Here is a 15,877-nt window from a genome sequence, read left to right as displayed (position 1 = left end):
CTTGTCATGCTTTATCAGGTTTTTACCTGCATTTGCATGGTCCCTGTGCAGTGATTTTTGTTATTTAGACCACTGAAAGTGAGCAGTGACTACTATTCCTCAATTATTGGGCCATTAATATTGTCCATAGTCAATATTATGGCTGAGCCATGCATATTGCTGCTGGTGTATGGCCTTGCTAATTTTGCTAAACACTGTTGCATAAGCTAAGAGAGTCCAAAGACAATATGCACACGTTACAGTCTATAAATTCTAATACTAATTGTGAAAACTTGGAAAATATTTTTGTAAACTACTTTTCTTAATAATGTGCAAAATAGATTTTGCAGAACATCGCCATTTTATTTCAAAGAATCAGCAACAATTATACGTGTAGCCCAACATGTTTTTAGCAAGCATGTCAATATACGAAGGAATGCATTAAAATGTTTGCCCAGGTGCCAACCGACTCAAGAATAAAAGTAAAATGGACTATTATTTAAATGGTGAAAAATTACAACATGCTACTGTGCAGAGGGACCTGGGGGTCCTTGTGCATGAATCGCAAAAACACAGTTTGCAGGTGCAGCAGGTGATCAAGAAGGCAAATGGAATGTTGGCCTTTATTGCAAAGGGGATAGAGTATAAAAGCAGGGAGGTCTTGCTGCAATTGTACAAGGTACTGGTGAGGCCGCAACTAGAGTACTGTGTGCAATTTTGGTCCCCTTATTTGCGGAAGGATATATTGGCCTTGGAGAGAGTACAGAGAAGGTTCACCAGGTTGATACGGAGATGAGGGGGTTAGCTTATGAGGAAAGATTGAGTAGATTGGGCCTGTACTCGTTGGAGTTTAGAAGGCTGAGGGGAGATCTTATAGAGACATAAAAGATAATGAAGGGGCTTGACAGGGTAGAGGCAGAGAGATCCTTTCCACTTAGAAAGGAAACAAGAGCTAGAGGACACAGCCTCAAAATAAGGGGGAGTCAGTTTAGAACAGAGTTGAGGAGGAATTTCTTCTCTCAGAGGGTAGTGAATCTCTGGAATTCTCTGCCCATTAAAGCAGTGGAGGCTACCTCGTTAAATATGTTTAAGTCACAGGTAGATAGATTTCTGATCAATAAGGAAATTAAGGGTTATGGGGAGCAGGCAGGTAAGTGGAACTAAACCACTATCAGGTCAGCCATGATCTTATTGAATGGCGGGACAGGCTCGAGGGGCTAGATGGCCTACTCTTGCTCCTATTTCTTATGTTCTTCTGTTCTTAATAGCTACTTCCCTGCTGCCATCAGACTTTTGAATGTTTCTCTACACCCTAACTATGACTGTAACACTATTCTGCACTCTCTCATTTTCTTCTCTACGATCGGAATGGTTTGGCTGTATAGAGCGCAAGAAACAATACTTTTCACTGTATACTAATAATTGTGACAGTAATAAACCAAATCAAAATAACGTAGCAGTGGTAGGATCTGTTATCAGGTACAAGGACACAAAACATCAAAAATTAAAAAGTTATTTTAACATCTTTAACATATAACTTACACAATTCATTTCTGATGCCATGGTAAATTATTTTTGTGGCTTATAACAAAGTAGTCGTCAGTATAGATCAATTACTTTGGTGAAAAAGATTTCCTGTCTAGTGTATGCTTAGATTTAGTACATTGCTTGATAAAAACCAAATAATTATGATTGGAAAAAGTCTGGTGTTATTATAATTGATTTTCTTCTGAGTGCATTAGTCTATTTATTAGTGTTGAAAGTACTGTGCTCAATCAAATCAATGAAATCTTCAAACAGACCTAGGAGAATAAATGTCCTCAGAAGGTGAATTTGACAAACCAACACAAACAATAAGGATTATATTATGATGCAACCTATTGTGTAGAAGGAAAAGTACAAAGAGATTAAATGTCGACAAAGTACAGTTTGTCAAGTACTCACCTAATTTTTCAGATATATTTCCAGAAACTATGAAACTGGCTTAGAATGACAAGGCTGATGCAAGGACAGGAGACCATTCAGATACAAGTGAATTATCAACGGTACACAATCTTTGCTATGACTGATTCAGGGGGAGTGGTGACAATAGATGAGAAGACAGACAAATGAGACACTGCCATGACACAGAAAAGACTAAAAGAAACTAGTATGCATCACGGGTTTTCTAATGGGCTCCCCACATGTTATAGACTTGCAAGCAGATTTCTGAGGGGGCAGGCACAAGTTCATTAGGATTTTGTGCTTCTCCCATTATATTTTTGTAATTATTGATTTACTGGGAGAGCATTTCTGTTGTTGTAATCAAATAGAAAATACACCATTTCCCTTTAGGACCGGAAGATGACCATGGATAAACCAATGATTGCACAACAGTCCCCACACAAAGCAGTTTGAAAAGCATTGTGTAGGTTTGGATGACATTTTTTTAAAATTTCCTATCCCATAGAACTACTTCATCTATAGTTCAGAACAAATGTGCCCTTTTCTTATTACACTGTAATCACTCTAGTCTGAAAAGCTTGGGACCAAGTAATTTCCAGATTTCGTAATTTTCTGCATTAGAAAAGAATGTTAACATGCCAAGTCACAAGAGTGTGAAAAGGAAAACGGAGAAATAAATACTTCTCTGAAGCATAAAACAGTGATCAAATATCATAGAGTGGTATTTATCCAAATACTGTATCTTCCATGTTTCCATTGTTAAAGTATTGTACTAAAACAGTACTGTCGGTTTGCTCCAAATATTTCTGGACAACTGGTGTTTGAGAACAAGAGTTCCAGAATGTAAAGTTTACAGAATTATATTTGCAGTGTTTCTCCATTTAGCACTGAACTTTTTAAATGATATGTTCAAGACAGGATAAAAATAATTACAAATAATCAAACTTAATGTAACACTTGAGGTTTAACAGCAAACAAAAGCAAATTAAATACACATTTAATTCTGGATTATATGCAATGATCTGGAGAATATATTATGTGAGGTAGAGAAACACTTAACTATAATACTTTTAAGGTCATATTGCAAAAAGATAACCTCAAAGATAAAATTGCAAGTACCTAATATACTTAGCTACATACTTAATTTAGAATATTTTTTAAGGTCCAAATTAAGAAACCATAGGTCTCTTTATCTTTACTAATTCTTTTTTCATAGATTGCTGTCTGTATCATCGATGAGGTATGACTGACACAGGCATGAAAGGCCATGATTTTAAACTGGCCTGAGTGTTGCCCAACACAGGGAACTGATTAAGAGTATACAGGGAACTGATTGGAGCACTAGTAGAAATGACCAGCATGCAAATGATAAGGACAATATGGGAATAGGGCCTGGGTGGGATTGTGATCAGTGCAGACTCGATGAGCCAAATAGCCTCCTTCTGCACTGTAGGGATTCTATGACAAAGTCCTGTCTTCACACTGAGGACATCCTCCACTGCGCAAAGCGGAATGATTTAGCAATTTAAAACTTCACCCACAGTGCCTCGAGGAAGCCATCAGCAGAAGCAGAGCTGCCTACTGGCAAGGTGTCTTCATCAATGCTATCAAGTGGCACTTAACCAATAACCTGCTCATTATTGCTCTATTTGAATTTCACCAGGACCACCTAGCTCCAGAACCTGTAACAACCTTGATCAAAAGTGCTGAAGTCCAGAGGATGAGGCAAGAATGACTGCCTTTCACACCAAGGCAGAAATTGACCATGTGTGACACCGAAGAGTCAGAGTAAAATTCAAGTAAATGAGGATCAGTGGAAAACCTTTCATTGGCTGGAATCTTACTTAGCTCAAGGGAAGAGGTTTTGTGTTTTTTAGGCCAATCATCTCAGCTCTCGCACATTGCATGTTTGTCAGTGCAATGTCTTGGGCCCAATTGTATTCAATTACTTCATTACTACCTGCCATTATCAGGAGGAATTGCTGAACTTTGGAAATACCAATTTCCTTGGATCAGGCAACTTTCAGGCCTGTTTTAATCACAATCTGCTTTGTTTCCTATGAAGTCCCTCCGAAACATGCAAGAATACTTACCATCAGTGATGTTGCATAACCAGACATTGCCAATAAGTTGATGTCACTACAATTGTTCTAAACAGAATATCATATAATCATGCAGCACTGAGTGTAGCCATTCAGCCCATCATGCCTCTACAAGATCTTTGAAAGAGCTATTCAATTAGTCACACTTCTCTGCTCTTTCCCCATAGCTCTGCAAATATCATGACCACCAGTTTGATAAAAATTCCCATTTGTGAAATTTCCAAAATCCACTTATGTCATTGTGATTCCCAATTATCTAATTAGTCTCACATAGAAAGCTATTTATCAGATCTGGCCACAGCCTATTCTCTTTTTATGTTGTGTCTTCTTGATTTGGTTGTATAACCAATGATACTGTTCTCTTGATTTGAAACTTTAGCACTTGAATGTATACCATTATAATCAAAGGGAACCCTTATTTATAATGCAGCTAAAGTATCTACACTGTCACAAACAATTCTTCAGAGAATTTTTAATCAGACAGGACTTCAATGTCCAAGTATATAGGATTCTTGGTTTCTTCAATGACTTGGGTCTGACTTATATAATCTATGCTTTGTAGGTTCCAATAATATGTAGGAATACCTCAACAATTTCAGACCAGAACAAAAGCATTTAGCACTGTTGTCAGCATTTATAGAAAATAAGATCCAGCATAAAACATGACAACCATGAGAGTCTTTAACGAAGAACAATCTTTTGTTTCTTCTGGGCATGATTCTTTAATAGACAAGTCATTTCCAAGAGAGATGTCAACTGAAAATGCAACATGTGACATTTCATAGCAAACAAGTCTTGACATGGTAAAAATGAATGAATTCCATAATTAGTTTATTAAGATTTATTTGCTTAGATATTCAGAGGTACTGAGTCCGATGCATTTCCCCTCCAATAAGTTGCATCTTTGTATTCTTTTACAAACTTGTGAACTTTAGGTTGTATTTTGTCAGAAATGTAAATGTTGGCAATGAGGACATCCTTTAAACTTTTGATGTCTTTTGCTGTGCAACGTTGATCACAGCTGGACACAGATCAAAGGCTCTTCTCTATATTCAATCTCAAAAGCATCTCTATTGCTTGTGACTTTTTCTTCTTTCACAGTAATTAATATGACTTTCAATTTTCTAAACATAAATTGCCCAATTCATTTCACAATTTTATTTTCATTTTTTTCTTACACCCACAGGCTTACATGCCATTGGCCTGCGGCAATTCAAGTCCTTACCTGGTCTGGCTTACATGTGACTCCACAGCCACAGCAATGTGGTTGATTCTCAACTGACCTCCAAGAGCACCTAGGGATGGGCAATAAGTGCTGGCTAGCCAGCGACGGCCATGTCCCAAAAATGAATAACATCCTGCTCCCAAAGACGAATTTTGTGGGTGGTGGCGGCGGTGGGGGGACTGTTCAGATTGCGTTGCATGCGAATACGGGCTGCTTCAGAGCTTGAGTCACAGATGGTGTTAATGCTATGCAATCATCAGCAAAAATCCCCAATCTGACTTTACAATGGAGAATTAATAAAACAACTGAAGATGTTTGGGCCCAGGAGACTACCCTGATAAACTCCTGCAGCATTGTCCTGGGGAAGAGACTATTGGCTTCCAATGACCACAACTGTCTTCATTTGTGCTAGGTTTGACTCAAACCAGTGGAGTTTTCTCCTCCCGATTCACATTTACTTCAATTTTTGTGGGGCTCCTTAATGCCACTTTCTCAAATGCTGCCTTGACGTCAAGAGTTATCACTCTCACCTCAACTCTGAAATTCAGCTCTTTTATTCAAGTTTGGACTAAGGCTGTAATGAGGTTTGCAACCAAGATAGTCCTGGTGGAACCCAAACTGAGCATCGCTGAGCAAGCAGGCTATTACTATGTGAGCATCTCTTGATAGGAATTGTCATCAACAGTGCTATCACTTTGCTGATGACCAAGAGTAGACAGATGGAGCAGTCATTGCATTGAATTTGTCTTGCTCTATAACTGAGCAATTTTCCATATCAAAGAACAGTACAGCATAGGAACAGTCTTGGCCCACCAAGCCTGTGCTGTGGTGGTTGAGGCAGACACGCTAGGATCATTTAAGACTTATCTCGATAGCCACATGAACAGACTGGGAATAGAGGGATACAAACGGATGGTCTAGTTAGGAACACATGATCGGTGCAGGCTTGGAGAGCTGAAGGGCCTGTTCCTGTGCTGTATTGTTCTTTGACACACGACGCCTTTCTAAACTAAAGACCGTTTGCCTCTACGTGGTCGATATCCCTCTACTCCCTGCCTATTCATGTATCTGTCAAGATGCCTCTTAACCTTTGCTTCTACCATCTCCTCTGGCAGCACATTCTGGGCACTTACTATCCTCTGTGTAAAAAAAACTTGCCACTCAACTCCTTTAAACTTTCCCCCTTTTACCTTAAACCTGGATCCCTCCGTATGTTAATACTTCTAAGGTTTCTGCCATTTACTGTATACTTCCCTCCTGCATTAAACCTTCCAAAATCCATCACCTCGCATTTGTCCGGATTAAATTCCAACTGCTATTTCTCAGCCCAAAGTCTCCAGCTTGTCTGTACTCTGCAGTATCCTCTGGCAATCCTCCTCACTATCCGCAACTCCCTAATCTTTGTGTCATCTACAAACTTACTAATCAGACCACCTACATTCTCCTCCAAATTGTTTATCTATCTTACAAATAACAGGAGTCCCAGTACTGATCCCTATGGAACACCACTGGTCACAGATCAGTCAAAAAAACTCCCTTCCACCGCTACTCTGTCTTCTATGACCAAGATGTGGAGATGCCGGCGTTGGACTGGGGTAAACACAGTAAGAAGTTTAACAACACCAGGTTAAAGTCCAACAGGTTTATTTGGTAGCAAAAGCCACACAAGCTTTCGAGGCTCTAAGCCCCTTCTTCAGGTGAGTGGGAATTCTGTTCACAAACAGAACTTATAAAGACACAGACTCAATTTACATGAATAATGGTTGGAATGCGAATACTTACAACTAATCCAGTCTTTAAGAAACAAAACAATGGGAGTGGAGAGAGCATCAAGACAGGCTAAAAAGATGTGTATTGTCTCCAGACAAGACAGCCAGGGAAACTCTGCAGGTCCACGCAACTGTGGGAGTTACAAATAGTGTGACATAAACCCAATATCCCGGTTGAGGCCGTCCTTGTGTGTGCGGAACTTGGCACACACAAGGACGGCCTCAACCGGGATATTGGGTTTATGTCACACTATTTGTAACTCCCACAGTTGCGTGGACCTGCAGAGTTTCCCTGGCTGTCTTGTCTGGAGACAGTACACATCTTTTTAGCCTGTCTTGATGCTCTCTCCACTCCCATTGTTTTGTTTCTTAAAGACTGGATTAGTTGTAAGTATTCGCATTCCAACCATTATTCATGTAAATTGAGTCTGTGTCTTTATAAGTTCTGTTTGTGAACAGAATTCCCACTCACCTGAAGAAGGGGCTTAGAGCCTCGAAAGCTTGTGTGGCTTTTGCTACCAAATAAACCTGTTGGACTTTAACCTGGTGTTGTTAAACTTCTTTCTATGACCAAGCCAGTTCTGTATCTATTGTACCAGCTCACCACAGATCCCATGTGACGTCACGTTCTGTATCAGCCTGCCATGAGGGACCTTGTCAAAGGTCTTGCTAAAGTTCACGTAGACAACATCCACTGCTCTGCCCTCAATCATCTTTGTCACTCCCTTAAAAAACCCAATCAAGTTTGTGAGACATGACCTCCCCCACACAAAGTCATGCTGCCGATCACTAATAAGTCCATATTTTTCCAAATATGAGTAAATCCTGTCCTTAAGAATCCAATATTTCCCTACCATTGCTGTAGAGCTCACCAGCCTGTAATTTCCCGCATTATCCCTGTTGCCCTTCTTTAAACAAAGGAACAATTGCCTATTCTCCAGTTCTCTGGGATCTCTCCTGTGACTAAAGAGGATACAAAAATTTGTACAAGGCCCCAATAATTTCCTCCCTCGGTATTCTGGGATAGATCCCATCAGGTCCCGGGGACTGTCTACCTTAATGCTTCCCAAAACACCCAAAACCTTTTTTTTAAAATATCGACACGCCCCAGAATATTAACATACCCCTCTCTAGACTCACCATCCACCATGTCTTTCACCATTGTGAATATCAATGCAAAGTATCATTGGGTATCTGCCAGTGTTGTAACTGTTTTGGAACAGCTTGGCTAGAGGCACAGTGAAATCTTGAGCACATGTCCTATTGCCAGGATGTTGTCAGAAACCACAGCCTTTGCGATAATGAATGTTTTCAGACATTTTTGATATCATGAGATGTAAATAAAATTGGCTGGTGTCTGTGGTGCTGGGAACCTCAGAAGGAGATTAAGGACAATTATCTATTTGACACTTGAGGGCTGAAGACGGTTGCAAATGTTTCAGCCAAGTCTTTTGCACTGACCTGCTGGGTGCTCCCAAAATTAAGGATGAAGCCTCCTCTTCCTTTCATTAGTTGTTTAATTGTCCAGCACCATTCATGACTGGATGTGACAGGACTGCAGATTCTGATCTTTTGTTGTGGGATCACTTAGCTGTCTAGCATGCACATGAACCTGTGTTTTAGCTTCACCAGTTGGCACCTCATTTGCTGCAATATTCTCCTACATCCCTTCTTGAACCAAGGTTTGTCCCATGGCTTGATATTAAAAGTAGAGTGAGTGATATGTTTGGCCATGAGGTTCAGATTATTGTTGAATGCCATTATGCTAATGGCCCACAATATCTTATGGATGCACAACTGTTGAGCTGCCAAATTTGTTCTAAATCTATTAGGTCCATTCATGTATTAAGAATGATCCCTTTGTAGGTTTTGAATACTTGCAAACTACAACAATTCAAAATGTGGCCTGACCCAGAGTCCATCCTATATCTTGGGTGGGTATCACAATAAAATTCAAACAAGGCACATATTTAATTTTTTTAGGTAATCGCTGCTCTCAGTAAAAAGTTCTAAAAGAGTCAAAACCACAAACAAACTTGTGTTTCCCTCATCCTGTAACAAGGCAGTGGATTTTTGAGAACAAAAACAATATGTTGTAAAACATATTGCTTGAACAAAAATATATCTGGTGGTATTACAAATGAAAAGGAGAGTTGTACTTGTTGTACAATGTTGCAAGATTTTTATTTTCATTGGTACTTTACACTAGCACTCTCACACAAAACAGTTGGTAATGGGCTGCTTTTGAAACTGCAAATACCAGAAACCTGGAGTAAAACAGAAAGTGCCAAAAATACACAGCAAAGAATAAATGGGTTAATGTTTTGTCAGATTATGAGATCAGAGATATGGTTATATCTAAGTAGCTATCCTGTCTTTTCTATTTAGAACTGTTGTGTATTCCCAGAAGTTTTGTTTTTGTTATTGATGAAAATCTGCAATCTGGGATCATTGATTTGCAAATAAGACGTCACTCCTGCCCTAGTGTTGAATTTGCATATTTCAAGTTCACAGAATCATAGAATAGTACAGTAACTAACATTCAAACTGGACTCTTAAAAGTTACCATATGGCAGCTTGTGCCACCTGGTCTTTTCCATTACATTCACCACCTGCATCCTTGCTCCAATTATCACAAACTACTGACCGCCCCCCCTCCCCCTCCCCCCGCAACTTTCCTGTTGGATGATACTGTTGGTGATCCTCTCTCCTAAGGTCCTGTCCCCGCTGCTTCAAATCTGCCATCGTTGCCCCTCTCGTCAAAAAAAAATCATTTGATTCCTTCCATCCTTTCAACTACCACCCTGAAACCAAATTCCCTTTTCCACTCCCAGGTTCTTGTCTGTGGTTTTGCCTCCTGTTTAGTTCATCCTTCTTAGTTTGACTCACTCCAATCAAGTCTTCACACTTAGCATGGTAACAAAACAGCTCTTACCAGACTCACAATGACATCCCATGTGATTGTGACAAAAGGTTAATTATCTTTCATTGTTCTTCTTCAACTGCCTGCAGCTGTTGGCCATCTACTTCCAACACTTCTCCACATCCTCAGTTGGGTAGGACAGCACTTGTCTGGTTCCAGTGTTATCTATTCAGTTTCGGCCAGTTGTAGCCTATAATGGATTCTTGTCCTCCTCTGTTAGCTTTGGTGTCCCCAAAGGATCTCTCTTTAACTCATCATTTTCCATCAACGTGCTCCACCTGGTGACATCACCCAGAATCTCAAAATGATTACGGCACAGAAGGCAGCTGTTCAGCCCAGCATGCCCACACCAGTTCTCAACTAGTTCAACTGCTCTTTCTCCAAAGCTGTGCAAATTCTTTCCCTTCAGATAATTACCCAATTGGCTTTTAAAAGCCTCAACTGAACTTGCTTCCAGTTGCATAAAAAAATTCACGTCACTTCTTTTGTCAACAACCTTAACTTGGCGTCCTGATGTTTGACCCTCCCACCAACAGGAAGAGCTTTTCCTGATCTACTCTATCTAGACCCCTTGTGATTTTCAATATCTATCAAATCTTTTCTTAATCTTCTCTCCAAGGAGAACAAGCTCAGCTTCACTAATCTATCCACAAAACCAAAGTTCTTCACCCCTGGAACCATTCTTGTGAATCTTTTCTGCACCCTCTCTAATGCTTTCACATTATTCCTAAAGTGTTGTGTCCAGAATTGAATGCAATGGTCTGGATCTTCTGGTTGGTGGCAATGCTTGTTGGATCGCCATTGCGGTTGTAAATTCCCCCAACTTGACGTGGTTCCACATTTCCTCTGCGACCTTCCAATCTTAGCTATCACAGAAATACACAGTGCAGGGTCCTTTGGAGAACTTCATCAAAGCGGTGCAGAATCAGGGGGAAACAGGATTCGCCTTTTTTTCATGGCACCAGCTGTCATTTGACAAGTTTAACAGGCCAGTGCAAATCATGAAATTGTGCCCTGTACATCCAAAAATAACTTATATGGATGAAGAAAAGTAGCTGTCCTGACACCAGTCTCTGGAAAACCCAACTTTTCACCTTCCTCCAATCCAAAAAAGCAACCCAATTAACCACAAAGCTAAATGCAAAATACTGCAGATGATGGAATCTGAAACAAAAACAGAAATGCTGGAAAATCCCAGCAGGTCTTACAGCATCTGTGGGGAGAGAATAGAACCAATGTTTCAAGTCGAGATGACTCTTCGTCACTTCTGACGAAGGATCACCTAGATTCGAAACGTTAGCTCTATTCTCTCCCCACAGATGCTGTCAGACCTGCTGAGATTTTTCAACATTTTCTGTTTTTGTCCCATTCACCACTACTTATTTCCTGTCACTTGGCCAAATTCATACTCATTTTGCCACAGTCCCTTTTATTCCATGGATTTTAGCTTTGCTAAGCAGCATATTGTGTGGCACTTTACCAAACACCTTTTGGAAATCCATATACACGACATTAACCTCATTACCCTCATCAACCTACTACCTCATCAAAAAAAATTAAGTTCAGCAGTTTTCTCTTCACAAATCCATTTTTACTTTTCTTAATTTAACCACATTTGTCCAAGTGACTGCTAACTTTGTGCTGAATTATTGTTCCTAAAAGTTTTCTCACCACCAAGGTTTATCTGACTGCAGTTTCTGAGCTTATTCTTCTTTACTTCCTTTTCCACATGGGTGTAAAATTTGCAGTTCTCCAGTCCTTTTGCACCACCCCTGCATCCAAGGAAGATTGGAAGATTATGGCCAGTGCCTCGGCAACTCCTCCCCTCACTATCCTCGGATGCAGCTCATCGGATTCTGGTGACTTCCTAATTTTAACTAGAATCAGTCTTTCTAATATCTCTTTTTCCATTTTTAGCCCATCTCGTCTCAACAACATATTGTTTTATTAAAATATTTTTTCTTTAGTAAAGACAGATGCAAAGTCACTTCTATAAATGTGCTATCCATGAAACTCTCAGCCTTTCAGATGCCACTGCCAATGACAAAGGGTTGTCTGGACTCGAAACATCAGCTCTTTTCTCTCCTTACAGATGCTGCCAGACCTGCTGAGATTTTCCAGCATTTTCTCTTTTGGCCGCTCCCAATGACATGTATGCTGATGACTTCCAGCTCTAGCATACCATAATCTTTCTCAATTCCTTCACGGTATCTAATAATCAAACTGCATATCCGACATGCAGAACTGCCTGCACAGAAATTTAATCCTAAAAAATATTGCAAAGAGCGAAGCCAATGTCCTTGGTTCAAGACAAAATTCTACTCCCTAATCATCGACTCTACCCCTTTCCCTGGCAACTGGCTAATACTGAGCTGGATTAGTTTGATCTCAAGATCAGCTTCTAACCACATGTCCACACCATCCCTAAGACTGCCTATTTCCACCTTAGCGACTCTGCCCTGTTTCAGTTCATTAGCAGCTGAAACCTTCATCCATGCCTTTGCTATCTCTATGGTAGTCATGATGTGGAGATGCTGGCGTTGGACTGGCGTAAACACAGTAAGAAGTCTAACAAACACCAGGTTAAAGTCCAACAGGTTTATTCGGTAGCAAAAGCCACTAGCTTTCGGAACAGGCTGTTCCTTCGTCAGGTGGGTGGGAGTTCTGATCACAAACAGGGCACAAAGACACAAACTTAATTTACATGAATAATGATTGGAATGTGAGTCTTTACTCACATGGCTTTTGCTACCAAATAAACCTGTTGGACTTTAACTTGGTGTTGTTAGACTTCTTACTTTGCTATCTCTAGACATGAATAGTCTAATAAACTGCTGGCCACCCTCCCCTGTTTGATCCTTGATAAACTGGAGTCCATCCAAAACTCTGCTATCTGTATCCAAACCTGCATTAAGTTTTAACCTGCATTAATTCTGCAGTCTCTCCTTTCCTTCTCTATGAACAGTACACTTTGTCTATATAGCATGCAAGAAACAATACTTTTCACTGTATACTAATACATGTGACAATAATGAATCAAATCAAAGTTTGCTCGCTGATGGCTTCCAGTAAATCATTGCCTCGATTTCAAAATTTTAATCTGTGATTTCAAATTCCTCTTTGGCCTTGCCCCTCCCTATCTCTGTAATCTCTTCCAACCTCATAACCATCCAAGATATCAGTGTCCCTCTAATTCTGATCTCTTGAGCATCCCCAATTTTAATCACTCCACCATCGACAGCCATGCCTTCAGCTGCCACGGTCTTAAGTTCTGGAATTCTTCCCCTAACCCCCTCCATCATTTCCACTCTTTCTTCCTTTAAGAGATTCATGTGTCAAATTTTGTTTGTAATGCTCCTAGAAAGTGCTGCGTTATACAAATATAAATTGGTGTTAGAGTTTTGTTAAACATACCTCACAGGGACAACAGTGCCCAATAAAGTTAAACTAACTTCTCAGTGAGCTGCTACCTAATAGTAAATTGATGGAAGAAAGGACATACAACCTTGGACTAAGCCCCTGAACACGGAGTAGCCCTGATGTTGATCATTACAAGTGTAGCAGTGACCTAACCAGGGTGTATATATACTGCTAAGTAGCCTGCAACCAGTGAAATAAAAAGATGAGAAAAGAAAACTAAATCTAATGATAAAAATAACCCATAGTGACTGCAGTGAAAGCTGCTCGAGTAAAACCCATAAATATCAATAGCTGCTTTTGACATTTATGTGGTGTGCTAACCTATGGAGTCCCTGTTTATTTAGCAGGGCAAGAACTAATTAATAAATCAAACTACACAATTAAAACTGTCATTCTCTCAAATCATTATATAGTTCCAAAGAATGCAGTGAAAGCAAAGTGCCCCTCCGGTGTCTGCATTGCCTCTGATTAAACTACCAAGAATACAACAGCTTCGAGCCCTAGTAAAGAAACATTTGGAAGTCATTCAGGCCTGCACAAAGCCTGGGTTCACATGGTTTCTAGTCTATGTGGGAAGCCACATAAAGGCAAGTTCTGCTGCTGTCTTACATTTTCCGAACACATGTATAACCGAAAAATATGGTTAAAACATTTTGCTGTAAAACATGCGGCTACCTGGTACCTGTTGTCTCAATTCGTAATTCATATCCTGTAACACAGATCTGGAACAGATGCCACTGATCAGCTTGCCAAACACTTAAGCAAACCTGGTATTTTGATCCTGTACAAACATCAAGCAAAGGTTTGACTTTGAAAGATAGCAGATTTGAACATTTGTTTGCCGGATACAAGCATTAGCAATCCTGGCACTTTACATAAAATTGCTTACATATGGTCATTAAATGGTGAGTAAAGAGCAATAGACAACAGGTCTATAGTTACAGAGGTTAAGTTATTTATTAAGGCTGTTTTTATGTTGCACCATAGGGAAAAGTTTTATTCCCCCATTTTTCCTTGCAATATGCCGCTAATCCTGATATGGGTCTTTGGGAGGTTTATACTTTATGGTTCCTTCCGTGAGAAGACCAATGAATATGGAGATCTAGGATGTCATTAAAAGTGTGGAAATAAACTTAAGTCTTCAACAACAGGAGTAATGTGTGTTTGAGCCCAAGGGCATATTAACATAGTTAAAATACCAGTAGATAGGAAGGTAAATTACTGAATCAAGACTTGCCATTGAGTTCTCCTGTATTATCCTTGGAGAGAAAATCATTTCTGTGGACAGTGTGGAGGTCTGATACAAACAGCAAACTAGTTTAATCCAGTTTGGTTCATATACATACAAACAGTCATAACATGGCGCCATTACACTTCTGCCTCAGAAAAAGTTACAACAAAATCTTACACATTTCTTTTTCTTTTATTCACAAATCAAACTTAACCTCTGTTATCCTATTCCTAAGAGGTTATCTTCTCTCCTGAACCAAACTTTCAGAACTTGTAGAAAGACCTTGATCCATTTTGGACTGAGTCTGAGGAGAAGTTTTCTCTAATAAAGATTAATTTTAGCCTTGAATTTTCCATTTCATCAGGCACACCTATCCGACTTGGATCTAGCACAACATAGAATCCCTACAGTGCAGGAGACGGCCATTTGGCCCATCGAGTCGGCACCAACCACAATTCCACTCAGGCCCAATCCCTGTAACCCCACGTATTTACCCTGCTAATCTCCCTGACACTAAGGGGCAATTTTAGCGTGGTCAATTAATCTAACGCGCACATTTTTAGAATGTTGGAGGAACTATTGTTCGGGGAAGAGAGATAAACTAAAACCTCAACTCCCTTCCATTCTGTCCATAATAAGAGTGACATTTCTGGAAAGATAGAAGCTATGCGCATTTCTAAATGTCCATTAGTGTGTGGTCAATTTAAAGAAACAGCTACAGACTTTCCTGGGTTTAAAAACAAAGACGACTTTTATTCCCATACTTCCCTGAAAATGTCTAAAAGTTAGATAATTCACATTACACATTCAAGAAAGATGCACTGAAAGAAAATAATGCATTTCAACAAGTGTTAACAGCTCACAAATTTAGTTGTAGGAGATCAGTCGGTGTGGGGCCAGTAAAGAAGCGTCTTTTTTCACTCGTAAATTGTGGTTCCAATGACCATAAGACCATCAAAAATAGGAAGAGTAGGCTGCTCAGCCCCTCGAGTCTGCTCCACCATTCAATAGGATCATGGCTGACCTGACATTCCTACCCTTTCCCCATAACCCTTGATTCCCTTACTGATCAAAAATCTATCTCAGCCTTAAATATACACTCCCAAAGTTCTCTGTGGCAAGGAGTTCAAAGGCTCTCACCCTTCAGACAAGAAATTCCTCCTAATCTCAGACTTAAATTGGTGCCTCTTTATTTTGAGACTAGGCCCTCTGGTCCTCGACTCTCCCATGAGGGGAAACATCATTTAACCTGTCAAACCCCTTAAAAATCCAATATGTTTCAAT

At 39.9% G+C, this 15,877-nt stretch overlaps 1 protein-coding gene across 7 annotated transcripts in view; it reads right to left on the bottom strand.

Annotated features, from left to right (window-relative positions):
• fto (FTO alpha-ketoglutarate dependent dioxygenase) overlaps positions 1 to 15,877 on the bottom strand; it is a 439,188-nt gene that overhangs the window by 400,053 nt on the left and 23,258 nt on the right. For 2 of the 7 annotated variants that reach the window (XM_078210892.1, XM_078210890.1), the window contains exon 2: positions 14,045 to 14,143. The exons of the other annotated variants lie outside the window; for them this stretch is intronic. In XM_078210892.1, the coding sequence (XP_078067018.1) occupies positions 14,045 to 14,068 (24 nt within the window). In that variant the 5' untranslated portion in view covers positions 14,069 to 14,143. The remainder of the gene's footprint in view (positions 1 to 14,044; positions 14,144 to 15,877) is intronic. 7 annotated transcript variants of the gene reach the window in all.

The sequence above is a fragment of the Mustelus asterias genome, chromosome 4, assembly GCF_964213995.1.
Source record: "Mustelus asterias chromosome 4, sMusAst1.hap1.1, whole genome shotgun sequence".
Taxonomy (NCBI): Eukaryota; Metazoa; Chordata; class Chondrichthyes; order Carcharhiniformes; family Triakidae; genus Mustelus; species Mustelus asterias.
Note: the sequence above shows the minus strand (reverse complement) of the source record. Positions and strands in the feature narration are given on the sequence as shown.